Source organism: Heptranchias perlo, chromosome 44 (assembly GCF_035084215.1).
Source record: "Heptranchias perlo isolate sHepPer1 chromosome 44, sHepPer1.hap1, whole genome shotgun sequence".
In the NCBI taxonomy this organism is placed as follows: domain Eukaryota; kingdom Metazoa; phylum Chordata; class Chondrichthyes; order Hexanchiformes; family Hexanchidae; genus Heptranchias; species Heptranchias perlo.
This window is the reverse complement of record NC_090368.1, coordinates 384,409-408,451: the sequence shown is the minus strand read 5'-3', so window position 1 is coordinate 408,451 and position 24,043 is coordinate 384,409. Positions and strand designations below refer to the sequence as shown.

Sequence of the window (24,043 nt, the reverse complement as noted above, 5' to 3'; positions counted from 1 at the left end):
CGGCACTTCTGGCTGAAGAAGGTTGCAAACTCTTCAGCCTTGTCTTTTGCACTCACGTGCTGACTCCGCCGTCATTGAGGATGGGGATGTTTGCAGAGCCTCCTTCTCCCATTAGTTGTTTAATTGTCCACTACCATTCACGACTGGATGTGGCAGGACTGCAGAGCTTTGATCTGATCCATTGGTTGTGTAATCGCTTAGCTCTGTCTATAGCATGTTGCTTCCGCTGTTTAGCTTGCATGTAGTCCTGAGTTGCAGCTTCACCAGGTTGGCATCTCATTTTTAGGTACGCCTGGTGCTACTCCTGGCATGCTCTTCTACACTCCTCATTGAACCAGGGTTAATCCCCTGGCTTGTTGGTAATGGTAGAGTGAGGAATATGCCGGGCCATGAGGTTACAGATTGTGCTGGAATACAATTCTGCTGCTGCTGATGGCCCACAGCGCCTCATGGATGCCCAGTTTTGAGCTGCTAGATCTGTTCTGAATCTATCCCATTTAGCACAGTGATAGTGCCACACAACACGTTGGATGGTGTCCTCAGTGCGAAGATGGGACTTCGTCTCCACGACGACTGTGCGGTGGTCACTCCTACCAATACTGTCGTGGACAGATGCATCTGCGACAGGTCGATTCGTGAGGACGAGGCCAAGTAGGTTTTTCCCTCGTGTTGGTTCGCTCACCAACTGCCACAGGCCCAGTCTAGCAGCTATGTCCTTCAGGACTCGGCCAGCTCAGTCAGTAGTGGAGCTACCGAGCCACTCTTAGTGATGGACATTGAAGTCCCCCACCCAGAGTACATTCTGTGCCTTTGCTACCCTCAGTGCTTCCTCCAAGTGGTGCTCAACATGGAGGAACATAAGAACATAAAAAATAGGAGCAGGAGTAGGCCAATCGGCCCCTCGAGCCTGCTCCGCCATTCAATAAGATCGTGGCTGATCTGATCCTAACCTCAAATATAAATTCATGTCCAATTTCCTGCCCGCTCCCCGTAACCCCTAATTCCCTTTACTTCTAGGAAACTGTCTATTTCTGTTTTAAATTTATTTAATGATGTAGCTTCCACAGCTTCCTGGGGCAGCAAATTCCACAGACCTACTACCCTCTGAGTGAAGAAGTTTCTCCTCATCTCAGTTTTGAAAGAGCAGCCCCTTATTCTAAGATTATGCCCCCTAGTTCTAATTTCGCCCATCCTTGGGAACATCCTTACCACATCCACCCGATCAAGCCCCTTCACAATCTTATATGTTTCAATAAGATCGCCTCTCATTCTTCTGAACTCCAATGAGTAGAGTCCCAATCTACTCAACCTCTCCTCATATGTCCACCCCCTCATCCCCGGGATTAACCGAGTGAACCTTCTTTGCACTGCCTCGAGAGCAAGTATGTCTTTTCTTAAGTATGGACACCAAAACTGTATGCAGTATTCCAGGTGCGGTCTCACCAATACCTTATATAACTGCAGCAATACCTCCCTGTTTTTATATTCTATCCCCCTAGCAATAAAAGCCAACATTCCGTTGGCCTTCTTGATCACCTGCTGCACCTGCATACTAACTTTTTGATCTTCTTGCACTAGGACCCCCAGATCCCTTTGTACTGCAGTACTTTCCAGTTTCTCGCCATTAAGATAATAACTTGCTCTCTGATTTTTCCTGCCAAAGTGCATAACCTCACATTTTCCAATATTGTATTGCATCTGCCAAATCTCCGCCCACTCACCCAGCCTGTCTATATCCCCTTGTAGGTTTTTTATGTCCTCTTCACTCTCTACTTTCCCTCCCATCTTTGTATCATCTGCAAACTTTGATATGTTACACTCGGTCCCCTCCTCCAAATCGTTAATATAGATTGTAAAGAGTTGGGGACCCAGCACCGACCCCTGCGGAACACCACTGGCTACTGGTTGCCAGTCCGAGAATGAACCATTTATCCCAACTCTCTGCTTCCTGTTAGATAACCAATCCTCCACCCATGCCAGAATATTACCCCCAATCCAGTGATTCTTTATCTTGAGCAATAATCTTTTATGTGGCACCTTGTCGAATGCCTTCTGGAAGTCTAAATACACTACGTCCACTGGTTCCCCTTTATCCACCCTGTACGTTATGTCCTCAAAGAACTCAAGCAAATTTGTCAGACATGACTTCCCCTTCATAAAGCCAATTGTAAACAATTTTACAACACCAAGTTATAGTCCAGCAATTTTATTTTAAATTCACAAGCTTTCGGAGGCTTCCCCCTTCCTCAGGTGAACGATGTGAAAATGTTTCACATCGTTCACCTGAGGAAGGGGGAAGCCTCCGAAAGCTTGTGAATTTAAAATAAAATTGCTGGACTATAACTTGGTGTTGTAAAATTGTTTACAATTGTCAACCCCAGTCCATCACCGGCATCTCCACATCATTCATAAAGCCATGCTGACTTTGTCCTATTAAATTATGTTTATCCAAATGTTCCGCTACTGTCTCCTTAATAATAGACTCCAAAATTTTACCCACCACAGATGTTAGGCTAACTGGTCTATAATTTCCAGCCTTCTGTCTACTACCCTTTTTAAATAAGGGTGTTACATTAGTGGGGACTGATTCATCAGCTGAGGGAGGACGGTAGGTGGTAATCAGCAGGAGGTTTCTTTGCCCATGTTTGACCTGATGCCATGAGATTTCATGGGGTCCGGAGTCAATGTTGAGGACTCCCAGGGCCACTCCCTCCTGACTGTATATCACTGTCCCGCCACCTCTGGTCGGTCTGTCCTGCCGGTGGGACAGGACATACCCAGGGAAGGTGATGGAAGAGTCTGGAACGTTGACTGAAAGGTATGATTCTGTGAGTATGGCTATATCAGACTGTTGCTTGATTAGTCTGCGGGACAGCTCTCCCAATTTTGGCACAAGTCCCCAGATATTGGTGAGGGGGACTTTGCATGTTTGACTGGGCTTGGTTTGCCTTTGTTGTGTCCGGTGCCTAGTGGATGTTTGGAAGATTAGTGGATTAGTGGATCTACGGATGTTTGGAAGATTATGGCCAGTACCTCCGTAATTTCCACCCTTACTTCCCTCAGCCAGCTAGGATGTATCCCATCCGGACTGGGTGACTTATCTACTTTCAGTATAGCTAGCCTTTCAAGTACTTCTTTATCAATCTTTAGCCCATCCAGTATCTCAACTATATCTTCCTTTACTGAGACTCTGTCTGCGACTTCTTCCTTGGTAAAGACAGATGCAAAGTACTCATTTAGTACCTCGGCCATCCCCTCTGCCTCCATGAGTAGATCTCCTTTATGGTCCCTAATCGGCCCCACCCCACCCGTTTACTGTTTACATGCCTGTAGAAGACTTTTGGACTCCATTTTATGTTGGCCACGTCTATTCTCATACTCTCTCTTTGCCCCTCTTATTTCCTTTTTCACTTTCCCTCTGAACTTTCTGTATTCTGCCTTTCTGTGTTATCAACCTGACAACTGTCATACGCCCCTTTTTTCCGTTTCATCTTACTCACTATCTCTTTTGTCATCCAGGGAGCTCTAGCTTTAGCCCTACCTTTCTGTCTCGTTGGAATGTTCCTTGACTGTACCTGAACCATCTCCTCTTTAAAGGTCATTCAGTTACAGCTTAGCCTGTCATTCTTTGCTTCCAATTTACCCGGGCCAGATCTGTTCTCATCCTATTGAAATTGGCCCTCCTCCAATTGAGTATTTTTGCTTTAGAGTGGTCCGTGTCCTTTTCCATAGCTATTCTAAACCTTATGACATTATGATCGCTGCTCCCTAAATGCTTCCCCACTGACTCTTGCTCCACTTGGCCTGCCTCATTCCCTAGAACCAAGTCCAGCAATGCCTCCTTCCTCTTTGGGCCGGAAACGTACTGGTTGAGTAAGTTATCCTGAACACACTTCAAAAATTCCTCCCCCTCTGTGCCCCTTATATTATTATTGTTATCCCAGTCTATATTAGGATCGTTGAAGTTCCCAGTTATCACTGCTCTAGGATCACTACTCTGATGTCAGGATCTCTCGGACGCATGTAAAGGATCCCATGGCACTGCTTCAAAGAAGTGCAGGGGAGTTTTCCCCCGGTGTCCTGGCCAATATTTATCCCTCAACCAACATCACTAAAACAGATTAGCTGGTCATTAGCTCATTGCTGTTTATGGGACCTTGCTGTGCACAATTTGGCTGCCATGTCTCCTACATTACAATAGTGACTACACTTCAAAAAGTACTTCATTGGCTGTTAAGCCATTTGGGACAACTGAGGTTTTGAAAGTTGCTGCATAAATGCAAGTCTTTCATCTTTTGGGTGTGTGTCTCGTTCTCACCCACACATTGACTGCAGGGAAGCCCTGCAGCAGCCAAAGAAGCCATCAGCAAGGATTCTGTTTTTTCAAAGTGTAAGGTGCTAAGCCACTCATCTTCCTTATATTTTTTCTCCCTCTAATTTTATCCATTCCTGTCTTGAAGGTGCTGACACCGACTATTATTGGGGTACTATTCCACATATGCCAGCCGCTCTCCAATACCTCACCCAAGGGACCAGCCTTTATGTGTGAGCCTAGATAGTGTGCTTTGGCAAGATAAGTACAATGCACTGGTCAGCCCACACTTGGAATATGCTATAAAAGGTATGAGCTAGAGGAGTGATTTAAAAAGTGCAATCTCTACTGTACGCTCTCCCCACACTCACTTTCATGTAGGAGTCAGAAACCGAAGTTGTGGAGAATTTAATTTCTCCCCTCTGAGACTCATCGAACCATGAATCACGTTCATCCAAAGCCATTTTGTAGTAATACCGTGTCTGATTCATTCCTCCGTCCCAATCATTTCAGCTGTAAATTCCATTCCTCAGATAACACTCCCAATCACTTTCTGTACAGTATGCTGTGTCGCTTCAGCTTCTACTATCAAACAGCAAGAAATGAATCATTAAACAGCTTTACAACTTGAAAATATCTTCCATTAAAAGTATGTGGAAAATTGTGACAGAAGCGCTGATGTTTTTGTTTCCTAGATTTTGTCCCCTCCTCTGATGAACACAGTGTCCAGGATTTTCCACTTGACCGCACCTGGAGCTGTTGGGAGTGCAAATCAGGAAATTCCACACTGCCCAGCCCGTGAATTTGTGACCATTAACCTCTTGTCGGGTATGGAATTTATCGATACGTGCTACAGATGTGGGCCAGGAGTGTTGAAGCAGAAAATCCCAGCCATTGATTCTTGCCAGGAGTTTGCCTGGTCCTGCACGTAGGCATCTGCACGCATGTACTTTCTAGCAGGGGTCACTGGGTAGTGATCAGTCCAACAACCCGCCCTAGTGCACACTGAGGCCAATTAAAGCGACTGAACTGCTGTCCTTGCTGAGATTTCTGCCTAGGCCTTGGCCCTATTTAATTTGAGTTAGTGCTATATCACACTTACCTACTGAACCATTGGGGCTGAAAGATTTTTAAAATAGTAGGGCGGTGTTGGACTCCAGTATGCTGTCTGTACCATAAAGAGACACAAACGTAGTTCACCTACGATTTCCCAAACATGAATCACAGGAAATGCAGAGAAAGAATTTGCAATCGCTTTCTGGGAAATCGTAACAGAGACAGTTTCCGATAGTGGTTTCATTTTGAAATTCTGTTGCATTGCCATTATTATCCAGAGACTGGGAGGGTGGATATATGTTATTTCTGCTGCTATATACTGTTATAAACTGCAGTCAAGTGATTGTATTGGATAAAATACCGCAAATTTAGACTTGGGAACTGCTTCAAAGGAGAGAGACCAAATTAGTGCTGGGTATGAAACAACGCCTGCAGATAATGTTCAACCAGCTTCTATTTGATTTTTACCACCTGATGAGAACAGATCTGGCCTGGGTAAATTGGAAGCAAAGATTGGCAGGCAAAACTGTAATTGAATAGTGGGCGGCCTTTAAGGAGGAGATGGTTCGGTTACAGTCTAGGCACATTCCCATGAGGCAGAGAGGTAGGGCAACTAAAGCCAGAGCCCCCTGGATGACAAAAGAGATAGTGAGTAAGATGAAACGGAAAAAAGAGGCATATGACAGATGTCAGGGTGATAACACAAGTGAGGACCAGGCAGAATATAGAAAGTTCAGAGGGGAAGTGAAAAAGGAAATAAGAGGGGCAAAGAAAGAGTATGAGAATAGACGGGCGGCCAACATAAAAGGGAATCCAAAAGTCTTCCACAGTGTAAACAGTGAACCAGTAGTAGGAGGAGGGGTGGGGCCAATTAGGGACCATAAAGGAGATCTGCTGAATGAGGCAGAGGCGATGGCCGAGGTACTAAATGACTACTTTGCATCTGTTTTTACCAAGGAAGAAGATGCTGCTGGAGTCTCAGTAAAGGAAGATATAGTTGAGATACTGGATAGGCCCTGACAACATGCCGACTGTAGTGCTGAAGACTTGTGCTCCAGAACTAGCCGCGCCTCTAGCCAAACTGTTCCAGTGCAGCTACAACACTGGCATCTACCCGACAATGTGGAAAATTGCCCAGGTATGTCCTGTCCACAAAAAGCAGGACAAATCCAATCCGGCCAATTACCACCCCATCAGTCTACTCTCAATCATCAGTAAAGTGATGGAAGGTGCCGTCGACAGTGCTATCAAGTGGCACTTACTCACCAATAATCTGCTCACCAATGCTCAGTTTGGGTTCCCCCAGGACCACTCGGCTCCAGACCTCATTACAGCCTTGGTCCAAACATGGACAAAAGAGCTGAATTCCAGAGGTGAGGTGAGAGTGACTGCCCTTGACATCAAGGCAGCATTTGACCGACTGTGGCACCAAGGAGCCCTCGTAAAATTGAAGTCAATGGGAATCAGGGGGAAAACTCTCCAGTGGCTGGAGTCATACCTAGCACAAAGGAAGATGGTAGTGGTTGTTGGAGGCCAATCATCTCAGCCCCAGGATATTGCTGCAGGAGTTCCTCGGGGCAGTGTCCTAGGCCCAACCATCATAAGGTCAGAAATGGGGGTGTTCGCTGATGATTGCACAGTGTTCAGTTCTTGTTTTGTCCAGTTGAATCCCAATATGGCACTGGGGTCCTATTGACACCATAGGACCCCATTTTAAATACCTAAATTAACTGCATATTTATTTGGCTGCCTATTCCGAAAACCCCAGCAAAACAGCGAAAACAGGGCGGTAAGTTCTCCCCCATGATTTTCGAGGCCCCGCTACCCCGTTTTCATTGGCAGCATGCCTCAAAATCTCCCCCTACATGCGTGAATGTTGGGTGAGGACAGGATTGGGCTCAGTTGTGACGCCCCCTATGGAGAGTTGCCTGCACATGTATCCGGAATGGCCACTTGGACAAGGCACTGGATAGCTGCTAACACCAGTGGAACCATATTCCAGCAAAAATTATAAAGGAAGGAAAAAAAGACAAATATGCAATTCGGGTGTCAGCCAAGGCTCAGTAGCAGCATTATCCCCTCTGTGGCAGAAGGTCGTGGGTTCAAGCCACACTCGAGAGACTCGAGCACATGATCTAGGCTGACACTTCAATGCAGTTGAGGGAGCACTGGAGTGTCGGAGGTGCTGTCTTTCTGATGAGACGTTAAACCGAGGCCCGACTGCCCTCTCAGGTGGACATAAAAGATCCCATGGCACTATTCGAAGAGCTGAGGAGTTCTCCCAGTGTCCTCGGCAATATTTATCCCTCAACGAACATCACCAAGAGATTTTCTGATAATTTATTTGATAACTGTTGGTGGGATCTTGCTGTGTGCAAATTGGCTGCCTGTTTCTTATATTACAACAGTGACTACACTTCAAAAGTATTTTATTGGCTTTGAAGTACTTTGGGACATTGAGGTTGTGAAAGGCGCAAGTTCTTTTTGCTTTCTGTATCAAATGCGATATTGATAGATTAGATGAATGGGCAAAGCTGTGGCAAATGGAATTCAATGTAGACAAATGTGAGGTCATCCACTTTGGATCAAAAAAGGATAGAACAGGGTACTTTCTAAATGGTAAAAAGTTAAAAACAGTGGATGTCCAAAGGGACTTAGGGGTTCAGGTACATAGATCATTGAAGTATCATGAACAGGTGCAGAAAATAATCAATAATGGAATGCTGGCCTTTATATGTAGAGGACTGGAGTACAAGGGGGCAGAAGTTATGCTGCAGCTATACAAAACCCTGGATAGACCGCACCTGGAGTACTGTGAGCAGTTCTGTGCACCGCACCTACGGAAGGACATGTTGGCCTTGGAGGGAGTGCAGCGTAGGTTTACTAGAATGATACCCGGACTTCAAGAGTTAAGTTACGAGGAGAGATGACACAAATTGGGGTTGTATTCTCTAGAGTTTAGAAGGTTAAGGGGTGATCTGATCGAAGTTTATAAGATATTAAGGAGAACCGATAGGGTGGATAGAGAGAAACTATTTCCGCTGGTTGGGGATTTTAGGAGTAGGGGGCACAGTCTAAAAATTAGAGCCAGACCTTTCAGGAGCGAGATTAGAAAACATTTCTACACACAAAGGGTGGTAGAAGTTTGGAACTCTCTTCCGCAAATGGCAATTGATACTAGCTCAATTGCTAAATTTAAATGTGAGATAGATAGCTTTTTGGCAACCAAAGGTATTAAGGGATATGGGCCAAAGGCAGGTATATGGAGCTAGATCACAGATCAGCCATGATCCAATCAAATGGCAAAGCAGGCACGAGGGGCTGAATGGCTTACTCCTGTTCCTACGTTCCTATGAGAGCAAAACAGGGATGATTCAGCACCGTAACTCTGAGGAGACTGAGCAAATGAGCCCTAAACAATTGCAGCAACAGCAGTGGCAGTGGGACTAATTCTTAGAATCATAGAAAGATTACAGCACGGAAGGAGGCCTTTCGGCCAATCGAGTCCCTGCCAGCTCTATGCAAGAGCAATCCAGCTAGTTCCATTAGCAATCACTAGTCCAAAAAAAATGTCATTTAAAAATAATTTTTATTTTTTCCTTTTGATTATTTTCAGGTACAGATCACACGAACACATTTCACAACCATTTCTATATAATTATCAATTTGACATAATTTTCAAAAAATCTTGTAAAAAGCATTGTGTGATAGTTAAGATCAAACATTACTATGAAAAGAATTTTAATACAAAAAATAACGGATGCATTTGTTTTAAATATAGTCTGCAATCCTCAAACAGGAGTGGAGTTTTATTCAACCAGGATATAAATATTACAATTAGTGATGAATCAAGTTACATAAAGTACAGAGAGTGACAGTGATACAGTGAAAGTACAATAAATAGGTTTCAGGTTGTGGTGGTATGGTTTCAGCATTACAATAAAGTGAGGATTTCAAACAAGATCTTAATTGCAGTTTATATCCCAGCCCTGCAGTCACACTTAACAACACCATTCCTTTGTGAAAGGGCTCAGTGATAACACGTCAGTCTCCTAGATCAAGCTTTGTTCTTAACCAGCTCCTTCACTACCTGGTTTATATAAACTTGTCTTGCATTGTACACCCAGTACATTGTATAGCTCCCAAAGTCTTGGACGTAGAAGCTTTAAGAGTCTAAAAATCTAGCTCTCTTCTGACTGAATATCGTGTGAGTGCAGCTGAAAATAACAGGAGCCAGACATCACTGAGGAATTACACAAGTACTTGTGTAATTCCTCAGTCAACCAGCCAGAAGATGTGAAAAGTAACAGTTTTCCCTCTGGCATGCTGCTGGAGCCACCAAGATCCAGAATACTTCCTTCATCCTCAGCTGCCCATAGAACTGGTCTCCACCTGAATCAGATGCTGGTCAGCCCATTGGAAAACAAAGAAACCTGTGTAATGGAGCTCAGTAGAGCTCCACATTTACTTGTGTACACACTCTTGGTCAGTTTTGCCCTGGCAGCACCCAAACCCAGCAGAAATATTGGCCTAAGGTCACTTAGTGAACCCAGAGATCTTCTGATCTACCAGAGCATGAAGATCACCATATTGACCTCTAAAGCAATCCTCGATCACACCCAGTCTCAGACCAGAAAGTATCCTCACACCTACATCATGTAGATCCCTAACCTCTTACACATATACAGCTCAGACAGAAGAAGTGACTGAAGAATTAAAAGTTATTTGTTAAAAATTGAGGAACAGGCATCTTACCCATGGTCAAAGGTGCCTCACTCTGTATTGCAAGCGCACGCACACATACACACAGGAGATGGGTATCAGACCACAGTTGGCTGTAAAGCCATGAAAGCTCCATCATGCGGCTGGTTTTACAGCCCACAGAAGGCTCTGTGGAGAAAACACCAGTCGGTCCAGAGCTCAATGATTCATCCTTAAGGCAGCAATAAAGCTTCAACTGAATAAAGAACAATTTACACTCGTACTCAAAATTTGGCACCTGGCGTTCAAGGTTCAGGTTTGGAGATGGTCAGTGTTAATTCACTCTGTTCTCCCTCATACCTCCTTGCCCCAGTTTTCTTGACCAAAGATTAACTTTGCAAAAGCAAAAAAATGGGTGTGTATACTTAGTTACTGGAGCTGTATCCACATCAACTGTAGCTCAGCATGGGAGGGGTGGGAGTAAGAAAAAGTGCACAGAAAGTTTCCAACTGCCTTGGTGCACCTTGGAATTACAAAGACACAGAACATGCAGTGAGAAAACAGTGTAAAGGGGGCTGAGAGAGAGAAAGCAGTCAGTGGAGGGGAGATTTTTTGCAAGTTAATTGCTTCTGATCTGTCTGCCTGTCTCCAAATAAACCAGTTATTGAGTGCTGTTGGTGGGAAGAATACAAGATAGCAGTCCACCAACCAGCAGGCCCAGGCACAACTCTGTTCAAACGTAGGCTGAAGGAAGCTCACTAATTGTGAGGGGCCAGAGGCAATCAACTTGCAACGGACAAAGGGATTTGCCATGTAATGGAGATTCATTACTGCGAATGTGCAACTTAGACAGCAAGCATTTGCTTATACACTTACGTATATGATCTGGTATGTTGTGCATTGACTGATTAGGAGATAAGATAAGCACAATTTAGATATGCAACAATAGAATCTCTTTCCCAATCCCATTTCCTGTACATGCGGGGAACCGCCAAAGAGCTACTACAGTTCAAGCAGAGACTATACTTTTGAATATTCGCCAATTGAAGGATCTTGCCCTTCCACCTCTCACTTTGCCATATTGTGTGCAGCACCAATGGCCTCCCATCATATCCCATCACAGCTCACTTCATTCCAGTCAAACAAAAAGGATCCACCCCCTAAAAACACATTGAACATTTAGTTAAAACAAAATTGTGCAGTAAAGTTTACCATTCACTCACATCATGTCCTCTTATTTCCTTCATGGTTCTACATAACTCATACCTCAGTACTGGCAGTGGAGAAAGTCCAACATTTCCCTTGAAAGAACATTGCTTTGAAAGATTTTTAAATAAAATAGAATGGATTTAAAAATAAGTTTCACAGCTCCCCCGCTGTTTAGTTCGAAGTGGAGGCAGCTGTCCACATGAAGTCTCTCTTCTGATTTGCTCACAAGTTGTCAGACTCTGCAGCATGATTGGTGTATGAGTACAAGTTCCTGCCATTACCAGACATCTAGAAAGTAACAAAAAAATCATGTTAAACAGTGTACAATAAACCTCATTTTCAACATTAATGCATATACAGTACAGGCAATCTAAATAGAAGGGCGTTGGATGCTGAGTCGTTGAGTATATTCAAAACTGAGATCGATATATTTTTGGACATTAAGGGAATCAAGGGTTATGGGGATAGGGCAGGAAAGTTGAGTTGAGGTAGAAGATCAGCCATGATCTTATTGAACGGCGGAGCAGGCTTGAGGGGCCGGATGGCCTACTCCTGCTCCTATTTCTTATGTTCTTATAACAGCAAATTATAGCGAAGCTCCTTCGCTGCCCCCTCCACCAACTTTCTCCATTACCTCACCCAAGACCCCATTCTTGATGAGTGAGCCTCATTAATGAGTCTTGATAGAATATTCAACCGCCAGAGGCATCACAGCCACAGGAGAGTTCTCACACTCAAGACAGACGTGAATTTTTCAGGTGTCAAAGAATAGCAACTAGGAGCAGAAAACCGGAAACATTTTCCCCACCTTTCCAATCCAGGAATATGAAAGCCATTATAATGCCCTACGGCTTTCCTGGATGAGATTACCGAACTCAACATTAAAAACTCCCTTTTAAGTTAATTTCTTCCTTTCCTCTTATCTCTCTGCACTACATTTACCTGAAGTTGGAACACCTGCATGCTCTCCAGTCATAATTGAAGCTGTTCTGCAATAGACACTGGGAGATGTGGAGTCCAGTAATGCTCCCTGCTAGCAGAAAGTCCAAACACAAAACTGGCCAGTTTCACTTTCACACATCCAATCCAGTGTTAAAAAAATTACTTGGTATCTCAACCTGGAAGTTACATTTAATATATGATATAGATTAGTACACTGGAAGATTGAGAGAAAGTGTTCAGCATGAGAGAAATTACAATTTGAGATTATTGCGACATACAATGTGGAGATTGAGCTTCACTCATTTACAACACAAATGTCTGCTGGATCCTCCTGTTTATCCAGAGCAACCCAACGGGATCAGGTTTTAGCTTGGTAACCTAGCAACAAACTGCAGGGCCAACTGAAGTATGATTAGCAGTTTCCATGGAGAAGCACTTTGATACCTTCGAGTCATTTACACACCAGAGGGATTCTTCCTCCCCAGCACCCCTTCTCACCCATTTCAGAAGCAGAGATTTTCACAGGAGAGGTCATTAAGTATCTTTTATATTTACACCTCAAATTAGAGGAAACTGCCTTCAAGTAGCACTAAAATGCACTGCTCTCCAGTGTTCATGCACAGTCTGATAAGCAGGGATGATTCGGAAAATGGCGATCTGGTCTTCTGCACAGAAGACTGGTTCTCGATTTTTTTTAAAAATTAGTCTTCAACGGGCCTGAATAGCGGGATCCAGAGTCAGCAATTTTACACCATGGAAGCTACTGGCTCATAGAGGGTGCTTCAATTTCAAACAAAATTGGAGAGCGGGGGCCCGCAGTCTTACACTGAGCCGACCATTGTGGCTTTGTATTGTGATGCCATTATGCTGAACCCTCGCACCATATCTAGAAGGCCAAGGAGACAAGTTGTTTTGGTATTAGGTCCTGAGCCCACCCCCCACCAAAAGCCACAGGGTAGAAATTGGTTAGTTTTTCAGGCTAAAATGGGCACAAAGCATACCAATTTAACAGTGAGACAGCCTGCCCTAAATTTGTGGGGCTTTTTCTTAGGCATCCTAGGCAGACGCCTAAAACTGGCATTAGGCCCCTTAAGTATGTAAATCAGGGGGCCTAATGCCTGTTAAGGACCCTTTTTCAAAATTTACTCCTGGGTCTCTGCTAACACCAGAACAAGTCGTTTAGATGATTTATATTTACAAAAGCAGTTAGTGAGACAATAGTGTATTTGCTGCTGGGTGTACTTTTGTAACATAGTAAAAAAAAACTTGCATTTACAAAGCGCCTTTCATATCCTCAGGATGTCCCAAAACACTTCAGAGCCAACGAAGTACTGTTAGAATTGTCACTGTTGTAATGTAGGCAAACACGTAGCCAATTTTCACACAGCAAGGTCCCACGAACAATGATGTTGGTTGAGGGATAAATGTTGGCCAGGACCCTGGAAAAACGCCCATTATCTTCTTCGAATGGTGTCATGGGATCTTGTATGTCCACCCAAGAGGTGTGAGAGAGCGCTTAGTTTTATGTCTAATCTGAAAGACAGCACCTTACAGTGCAGCACTCCCTCAGTACTGCACTGAAGTGTTCGCCTGGATGTGCTCAAGCCTCTGGACTGGGACTTGAATTCACGGCCTTCTGACTCAAGTGAGAATGCTACCACTGAGCCAAGGCTGACACTTAGTACCTTCAGAGAAACTAGATGGATGATTGGTGGGGAAAATGGAAAGTTACACTGGCTTGGCAGAGCACTTGAAGGTTATAGTTCAGGCATGTTGTTTGAACAGAGTAGAGAGTGTTTCAACCGTACAGTTTTTGAATATCTACGGCTTTTTAAATTAACAGTATCGCTCCAATTCTGGCCCTTAGCATTTTCCAATTTTATTTCCCCAGACTTCTTCCCACCCCCAGTTTTCTCTGATGCTTGATGGGGTAAAGCTCCACAGTCAAGTAGCCATTCCTCATATTGAGCCTAGACAGTGAGTATCAACAGGTTTTCTACCCAAGAGACATCACGACCAAGCCTGCCTTCACCTGATTTCCACACATCCCACTATCCAGCAGGGAGCCAATGAATAGTTGAGAAAATAAGTCAAGGATCCTGTTACTGATCACAATCCAGTGACTCCTGTTCGAAGTTGCACGTATGTAGAAGTTTAATGAGGCAAGAGCCAGAGCCAGTTGAAGACCGAAGCTATCATCTTCACCTGACTCTGCCGCAAACTTCGTACCCTCGACCCCGATTCAATCCCTTTCCCCGGCCACTGTCTTAAGTTCAACCAGACTATTTGCAACCTCGATGTCCTATTAGACCCCAAGCTAAGCTTCCGACCCTAAGTCCTCTCCATCACAAAGGCCTCCTACTTTCACCTCCATAAAGTTGCCCACCTCCGTCCCTGCCTCAGTTCATCTGCTGCCAAAACCCTCATCCATGCTTTTGTAACCTCCAGATTCAACTATTCCAATGCTCTCCTGGCCAGTCTCTCATTCTCCACCATATCACTCTCTCCCAAAGTACCCAGCCCATTCATTCAATGAAGCCTCCCCAGGTCAGAGGATCCCTGACACTAAACACACAATGCTTAATACATTTTCTTGAAATTATTATTCACAATTAAGTATTATTTAGTCTCCATATACTATAATAAAGTGGCTCCTGTTAATCACACAATCTTGAGAAAATGCTGGCATTCAGGACAGTACATTCCAGGCAGATCGCTATCAGAGAGGGTGTAGTAGCAGGATTGAATTTCAGCCACAGGTGCACAGTGCTAACAGCTTACCGTTTGTATGTCCGACTCAGTTGAAATGGGTCAGCCTGAATCTAACCTCAGTACCATAAACTGCTTTGCTTAAAAACCTGAATGCTGGATACTCTAAGGGATAATAATTGTTACAAAGTACAATTAGGAGAAAATAAAATCACATTAACAATTTGATCTCCAGGTCATGAATAAAAAAAACTCAAAAGAAAAAAATCTTATTTACCAGTCTCTCGTCACACTGTAAAATGACTGCTGTTGTAATCAAAGCTCCCAGCAACAGTTCATCTTTTGTAGTGCACTGAAGTCACAGTTTAAGGTCCCCGATTGGCTCAATGACCTTTCCAGTGCAAACAACAACTTGCATTTATATAATGGCTTTACGGTAGAAAATTGTCCCAAACTGCTTCACAGAGGTGTAATCAGACAAAATTGGATGCTGAGCCAAAAAACATATATTTGGAGGGGTGACCAAAAGCTTGATCCAAGAGGTGGGTTTTAAGGAGGGACATAAAGGTGGAGAGGCAGAAGGCTTTAGAGAGGGAATTCAAGAGTGTCTGGTCCAGACAGCTGAAAGCACAGCTGCTGTTGGTGGGACGTTGGAAGGGAGTGATGTATAAGAGGCCAGAGTGGAAAGGACAGGGAGTTCGGTGGGGAGGGGTTGTAGAGCTGGGTGAGGCCATGGAGGGGTTTAAACACAACGATAAGGAGTTTCAGCAGAAGATGGAATGAGGCGTGTAATGTTACGGAGGTGGAAGTAGGTGGTCTTTGTGACACAGAGGATTATGGGGTCGGAAACTCACCTTGGGGTCGAAGCCAGCTACAGCACTGGCATTTACCGAACAATGTGGAAAATTGCCCAGGTATGTCCTGTCCACAAAAATCAGCACAAATCCAATCCGGCCAATTACCGCTCTCCACTTGCCTGGATGAGTGCAGCTCCAACAACACTCAAGAAGCTCGACACCATCCTGGACAAAGCAGCCCACTTGATTGGCACCCCATCCACCACCCTAAACATTCACTCCCTTCACCACCAGCGCACTGTGGCTGCAGTGTGTACCATCCACAGGATGCACTGCAGCAACTCGCCAAGGCTTCTTCGACAGCACCTCCCAAACCCGCGATCTCTACCATCTAGAAGGACAAGGGCAGCAGGCACATGGGAACAACACCACCTGCACGTTCCCCTCCAAGTCACACACCATCCCGACTTGGAAATATATCGCCGTTCCTTCGTTGTCGCTGGGTCAAAATCCTGGAACTCCCTTCCTAACAGCACTGTGGGAGAGCCTTCACCACACGGACTGCAATGATTCAAGAAGGCGGCTCACCACCACCTCTCAAGGGCAATAAATGCTGGCCTCACCGGCGACACCCACATCCCATGAATGAATAAAAAAGGACACCAAGTTTGCGTTTGGTTCAACCTGAGACATTGGCGGGGGGGGAGGAATTAGTGGCAAGGATACAGAATCTGTGGCGGGAGCCAAAGTCAATGGCTTTCGTCTTTCCAAAATTTAACTGGAACAAATTATGGCTTATACAAGACTGGATGTCAGACAAGCAGTCTGACAACAAGAGGCGGTGAAGAAGTAGAGCTGGGTATCGCCATCATGCATGTGGAAGTTGAACCCATGTCTGCGGATGAATTTGCCAAGGTGCAGCATTGTAGGAAGAAGAGGGGGGCAAGGGTAGATTCTTCGGGAACTGCAGAGGTAAAGGTGTGGGGAGCAGGAAGAAAAGCCCTTGCTGGAAATGCTCTGGCTATGATTGGATAGGTGAGAGTGGAACCAAGCAAGGGCAGCAGAGCTGGAAAATGGAGAAGGATGGTTTAATTGACCATGTCAAAGGATGCAGAGTTTGAGAACGAGAAGGGAAAATGTACCACGTTCACAGTCACAAAGGATGTCAATGCTGCGGAGGACAGCAGTTTGAAACCACCTTCCAGGGCAAACCAGGTTTCCAGTGTGTATTTAGAAAGGTCTCTGTCAGTGCTCCTCTGGCCAGCAAATGCTGCTTTGGTTTTTCAAGCTGCTTCTGTTTGTACAACAGGCTCCTCCGCTGGGAGCCAGCTCCTGACTGTATTGTTTGTGCTACTCTCCTTTTCTGTTTACAGTCACAAGCCTTGATGAGCTCACCAGGGCACTTTAGCACCTGGATTCTGTGATTGTTCCATTTGTTTGTTTACACTGTTTGACCAGGATGTTCCTGCTCCTGTGTCTGTGCCTGGATTACAATCTGGACCTGACTGTGTTTTGCCATTGAGGGTACACAAGAATAAATGCATTTAATGAAAATAATGCCCTCAGGAACATTATATACCAAGGAAACAAGTATTGAAACCCATACACCAAGAGAAATTCTTACAGACCGGGAGCTGACTCCTCGTGTTGTACCTATCAGGTTGCCTCTGCTAGTCCGGAAGGATTGGACTAGTGATTTACACTTAATCCTGAGCTGGCATCAAATTAACATCCAGCTGGGAGCTTATCATTGGACAAGTGAGTCCCTGAAGAGCTGCAAGTCAAACCCAGGTATACACAGCAGAATGAGGCATTCCACTCCCCCCACTAACCATTGGGCACTCTTCACAAACCTGACAACGAGTATCAGAAAGCTTGGGCCATTCCCACCTCTCAAGCTTACACATGGTCTGACTGCTTTTTGAACAGATTCTAAAAGAAAGATTAACATCACAGGTCCAAAACAGAAAATGTTGGAATTGCACTCCATAGACCCATTGAAAAGATACAGCACAGAAGGGGGCCAATCGGCCCACCGTGTCCACGCCAAGTTCTGGTTTTCTGTTGAAGGGTCCCACCTGCAACATAGCTAGTCTTTATCCTTTTGCATGCTGACCAATAGTTGTATATTTCCATTACTATCTGTTTTTATGTCAAGATTTTCAACATGGTGGCTCAACACCACCTTCTCAAGGGCAACCAGGGATGGGCAATAAATGCCGGCCTTACCAGCGACACCCATATCCCCAGAATGATTTTTTACAAATTCAGTATTTTGTTTTATCTTGCCCATCTGATTATTGCTTTTACCATGAATTCCTCTTTCCATTGCTACTGGCTGATCTCAGACCTGATCCATAAGAGAAACATTCATAAGAGAAACAGGCATCTCCCCGAAATTGAAAGTTACCAGTCCATGTAATTATCTCCCAGAAACACCCTAGTCGGTGCAGTTATCTTCTAGAGACACCCTAGTCAGGGTACAGATATCTCAGCATACAATTATCTCCCTGAGTCAGGGCTCAATTATCTCCCCAAGAAATCCCAGTATATTGGTTTCTCCTGAGAGAGCCCAGTCAGTATACAGATTCCTGTGTATAGATATCTTGTTTGAGGATTGTGTGGCCACTCTATGTTTCTTTTTTAATTCCCTTGCTGATGAAGTGTGGTAGCCACTCCCCACTCAATTTATCAGGCTGACCTCAGAATGCCTGTATGTGGGAGATTCTTAAAACATATTTTTACAATAGATCAGAGCACAGGTTATCAGTATGCCCCTCATCACAGAGCTATGCCTCACAGTCTCCTCCTCCAGGGTGTGTCCCGTTAAACATTGTAATACTTGCTCCCACAATGGCTCAGTAAGATTAAGCACTGAGCAGCTGAGTCATGACAGACCAGGAAGGTCCCAGGTTCCACTCCCCTTTGGTGCTGAGTTAGTTGATCCCACAGACAGGACCACACTAGGAGCTTTGCTTGGACTCAGCAACTATGGGGTAGGAAAGGGAGAGAAAATTCAGTTCGGGTCCCCAGCCCTGACTGCCCTACAGTTGCAGAACAAAGTTACAATTGTGCCTTTTCAGGAATTTTCAAATTAGCTTTGAAGTAAGACATTGTTTAGAGGTGGCATGGGGGAAGAGGTAGAAGTTCTGTACAACACGACTGCTTTCTGAATGCCTGCATTAAGTCACATCTACCTCAGTTGCCAATCACAATCTCAGTTCTTTACTCCTAGACAAAGACCTTTCCAGCTTCCACCTGACACAGGATTTTAATCAGCATCAAGAGTGTCCCCCATCAATGCCTCTCATCCTCTTTCCACTCCAAGTCTTTCCTCAAAGCTCGAGGACTAAACCATGCAACTGTTCCATTCACATTGATCATCCTACCTGGTTGTAGGAGTTCTGCTTGCCATTGGGTGCTGTGAACCTGCTGTGAGATGTGTACTGTGGGTAATCTGCCATTGGGTAGTACGACCCCCGAGAACCAAACAATTCGAACTGTCCGTAGCTTCTGCGACGACAGAAGTAAATTATCTGGAAAGGGGGGGTGAAATGAAGAATGGGTTAGCTCCACCAAACAAAACATCTACATTGCTCTAAAAGTCCCCTAGGAGTCAGTCCCATCAGAGAGCAGAGGCTAGATTCGAATGGTGTATTGCACCGAACAAGGATGTTGTAGTTTGAGAGAAATTGACAAATTCTCGTATATATAGTTTTCAAAAATCACATAAAAGAAGTTCTGAAATGTTGACACTACAGCTGAAAGAGAAAAGCGGTGTTCGGATTTCACAAGGTTTTCGCTCCTCAGGGATACCCATCACGTAACACAATCTGTTTGAACACAGGGCACAACTCTGGACAAGTTGTTTCTTTTTTAAAGAAAAGCCTGCAGAAGACTTTGCAGACAAATTATAGATGGAACTTGTCCCATCAGCCACACACCAGTCCTGTGGAAGCATCAAGTACAATGATCTGACCGACACACAAAACGTGCTCAGAATCTGCATGTTCTTGAATTTCAACTTGATTTGCCACATTCAGCTTTCATGCCTTTAAATATCAGACTGGATTTGTTCCTAATTCAATTTCCCTCTCCCTCCAGTGAGTAAGTCCAAACAAGGAGAGGCCGACCAAGGCCAGGCCATGTGTGGAGGTGGAGGGGTAATTAGAGGGCCACGCCACTTCGAGTCATTATTGCATACTCTTCAGGCAGCTGATGAATGACATAGAAACATAGAAAATGACATTGGCCTGACAGCAGATCCTGCTGGTACAGGGCCCCCATGAGAGAGATATGCAGGAGACAGTGGAAACCCTTTCTCATTAATCAGGGCTTTGCAATAAGGGAGGGGAGGGGCAAAGCTGAAAGAGAGGATAGCCAATGGGCACAGATATGCACTAAAACCATTGAAGACTTACAATGAAGAGGAAGATGATGATGATAATCAGGAGGATGATGCAGACAAGGACCAGAAGAGCAATGCCCCAGCCGGGTACAACAGGAGCCTGGGCCGCCGTGGTTGTTGTTGTTGTTGCAGTTGTAGTAGTCATACTGGCTACTTTTATCTCATTCACTAAACAAACAAATTAAAATAAATACAGAGCAAGTGTCTTTTCTCTCACATTTCTTTTCCATTTTACAGACCACAAAAATAAGAAATGGCCACTCAGCCATCCATGCCCCATTTCAGGGTCCCATATGGGGTTTCATCTTTTTCCTGCCACAGACCCGTGTCCCCTCTACTCCCTGCTAAATCAGAATTCAATCCAGTCTCTATTGAATGCTTCATTGCAGTCAGTCTGTTCCACAATTCAATACCTCTCAAATTGAAGAAATTTATGGCCTCTGGAATTTTATTTTTGTTCCGTACCTCATTGATCCCTTTCATATCACCTCCATCCCTCAGATTTCATTCCCTATTCACTGCTTCTCCTCATAACAAGTGACATGCTGTTCCACAGGTAATTACCATTGGAGTGCCAAGCTCAATTGACTATGCTTCATGTAGGAGCCTGGTCAGTGAAGCTTGCCGCCGGGTGAGCAGAAAGAGAAATTCACCTTGCTGCAACCTCACTTTTCAGCCAATCACGAAATAGCACCAGTCAATCCCCAACCTCGGAGTGAACCTTACTGTACCAGTGTTATTCCCATCTCTCTTACCAACCTTCCCCGACCTCGGAGTGAACCTTACTGTACCAGTGTTATTCCCATCTCTCTTACCAACCTTCCCCGACCTCGGAGTGAACCTTACTGTACCACTGTTATTCCCATCTCTCTTACCAACCTTCCCCGACCTCGGAGTGAACCTTACTGTACCACTGTTATTCCCATCTCTCTTACCAACCTTCCCCGACCTCGGAGTGAACCTTACTGTACCAGTGTTATTCCCATCTCTCTTACCAACCTTCCCCGACCTCGGAGTGAACCTTACTGTACCACTGTTATTCCCATCTCTCTTACCAACCTTCCCCGACCTCGGAGTGAACCTTACTGTACCAGTGTTATTCCCATCTCTCTTACCAACCTTCCCCAACCTCGGAGTGAACCTTACTGTACCAGTGTTATTCCCATCTCTCTTACCAACCTTCCCCGACCTCGGAGTGAACCTTACTGTACCAGTGTTATTCCCATCTCTCTTACCAACCTTCCCCGACCTAGGAGTGAACCTTACTGTACCAGTGTTATTCCCATCTCTCTTACCAACCTTCCCCGACCTCGGAGTGAATCTTACTGTACCAGTGTTATTCCCATCTCTTACCAACCTTCCCCGACCTCGGAGTGAACCTTACTGTACCAGTGTTATTCCCATCTCTCTTACCAACCTTCCCCGACCTCGGAGTGAACCTTACTGTACCAGTGTTATTCCCATCTCTCTTACCAACCTTCCCCGACCTCGGAGTGAGCCTTACTGTACCAGTGTTATTCCCATCTCTCTTACCAACCTTCCCCGACCTCAGAGTGAACCTTACTGTACCAGTGTTATTCCCATCTCTCTTACCAACCTTCCCCGACCTCGGAGTGAACCTTACTGTACCACTGTTATTCCCATCTCTCTTACCAACCTTCCTCAACCTCGGAGTGAGCCTTACTGTACCAGTGTTATTCCCATTTCTTGCACCAGCCTGGGCAAATAACACTACCTTGTATATCGGCGATCATTAGATTGTTGCTGGAGCTGTCCGTGAGACTCTTGTTAAACTGTTGCTCAACTGTTTTCTGGCTTACACTGGCCTCAGTTTTGAATGTAGCATTAGTTTCAGCGATGACTGACCCACTCCTTAAAAAAAAATAAAACAACCTGTCACAAACCGTTGAATACCAAACTCCACTTCAGAGCGGCATCAGCATTGGACACTTAGCCGTACAGACCAGAAAAGCTCCAACTTCGATTTCTGGTGTCTGCTGAGTTAGCTGATCTCTGTCAGGCAGCACTGGAAGCACAACAATTGACATCTTTAGGTGAGGCACATCCTTTTTAGCCAACAGCAGGAGGCCAGCGACTGCAGTGATAACCTAATCCCTTAATGAAAACTTTACATTGCCTCAGCAAATGTACCCAAGATTGAGGAGGCCCATATACCTTCTACAAAAATTCCAATCTGAAGACTTAAAACTCCAGATAGGGTGAAGTTCAATGATCCCACGCCTTAGAACCTGTTATCATCTTGGAAACAGAAGCAGGCACAGTACAGTTACACACAGAAGCACCTGCTTACCCCCAACCCCCACCCAACCCCAATTAACCTCCCTTCTGAAGGCATTGATTCTTGCTGTGGTAAATTTTCACCTGTGAGCCTACAGTGACTGTCGGCAGGATATTTGACCGTCTGTAGCATCTCAAGTGAGCCTAGCCCGATCATCCGATATCCAAAACAATTTCCAGCAGCAGTCACTGCATAACCATCAGGAAACAGGACCCTGCTTCCAGCTGCTATTTTGATTGCAGAAATCAAATTGGGCAGGGTGGGAATTCTTTGTGGTAGGGGGTCCCATGATGCTCTTATATTTGGAGGACCAAGAGCAGATCTTATGGGGACAAGAAAGATAGGTGCAACTCTACCTCATGCATTATGTATGTACTTGTTCTTACCCCAGAACCCTCATTTAGTGAACCAGGTAGTCCTTCCATAGGAGACTTGGTGTGATGCGACATAGCTACATCATCTCCTGGAGGTCGACAGCAGACACATTGTACCACAGGGACAGCTCTTCCTGTGCATGCGACATCTGCCCCATATGCTGCGCTACTGCAGCCCGGCAATATATGCCAAATCAATTGGTCTGCTGTTCAAACAAGTGACTGACACCTTGTGCACAAGAGACAACAAAGACATCACACTCCCTGTGGAAAGGATGCATCAGTTTGACACGGCACAGAATCTTTCCTGGGGTGGCAATGTTCCCAAGAGTGCAGAGCCATCATAGATGGCACCCATGTATGTACACTCCTGTCATCTGGGGAGGGTGCCCTGAGGTGCACATGGCATCCCTACTCACAGCAGTTCATCCACTTTGCCAGTCATCACGCATTGAGTCGGGTCCATTGGCTCCACATTCTGTTTCCTTTCCCTTGATTTTTGCCCGATCTGGCTCACTCCCTACTCCATTCTTAAAGGCCAACAAATACTTGAATTCCATTTTGAAAGATTATAAAAATTGAAACATCTACCCCATATGCAGCCACTTACCTCCAAGTGACCACATCCCTTTAAATTTGAGCTGGTAGCCAGATTTTCTGGATCATCCTTTAGGAGAACTCCCAGCGAAAGATTAAAGCTTTGCTGAGACTTAATGGTAATTATTCAAATTAGCTGACCCCACAAAATTGTCAATGCTGTCAGCTCAGTGCACTTTGATGTTCCTGGTACAGATTTTGCCAGGACCACAAAATTGAAGCTACAATGTTATTTTAATGATTTAATGCTGAAGAGGGCAGGACCTCTTCCCACACCTCGAGGTATCATAGAAAACGAATGGTTTACCTGAACTGCAGAACCTCTGAGCCCTCATACGATGTGCGGAGTGAGCATATAGAACAATTGTAAGCGTCGTCCAGCTGTAACAGAAATGTTACAAAATGATGTATCATTTAATTAAAAGAAAATAAAGTCCCCAACAATTCCATATAGCCTGTACTCGCCACCAATTGCCCCATACCCTTTTCCCACCATCACCAACCCCTCCCCATACTCTGCGCTCACCACCAACTATCCCAATTACCCTGCTCTCATCACCAACTGCCCCAGAATTCTGCTCCCAAAACCAATTGCCTCTCATATTCCAGTCTCGCCACCAACTGCTAACATACCCTGCT

The 24,043-nt window shown here is 44.9% G+C and overlaps 1 protein-coding gene across 1 annotated transcript in view; it reads right to left on the bottom strand.

Annotated features, from left to right (window-relative positions):
- Positions 1 to 8,938: 8,938 nt before the first annotated feature.
- Positions 8,939 to 24,043, bottom strand: part of LOC137306543 (mucin-1-like) — a 31,111-nt gene continuing 16,006 nt past the window's right edge. Inside the window, exons 3-7 of the mRNA XM_067975812.1 lie at positions 23,712 to 23,785; positions 21,870 to 22,006; positions 20,148 to 20,302; positions 19,116 to 19,262; positions 8,939 to 11,566 (exon numbers count right to left, since the gene is read on the bottom strand). Coding sequence (XP_067831913.1) covers positions 11,501 to 11,566; positions 19,116 to 19,262; positions 20,148 to 20,302; positions 21,870 to 22,006; positions 23,712 to 23,785 — 579 coding nt within the window. The 3' untranslated portion in view covers positions 8,939 to 11,500. The remainder of the gene's footprint in view (positions 11,567 to 19,115; positions 19,263 to 20,147; positions 20,303 to 21,869; positions 22,007 to 23,711; positions 23,786 to 24,043) is intronic.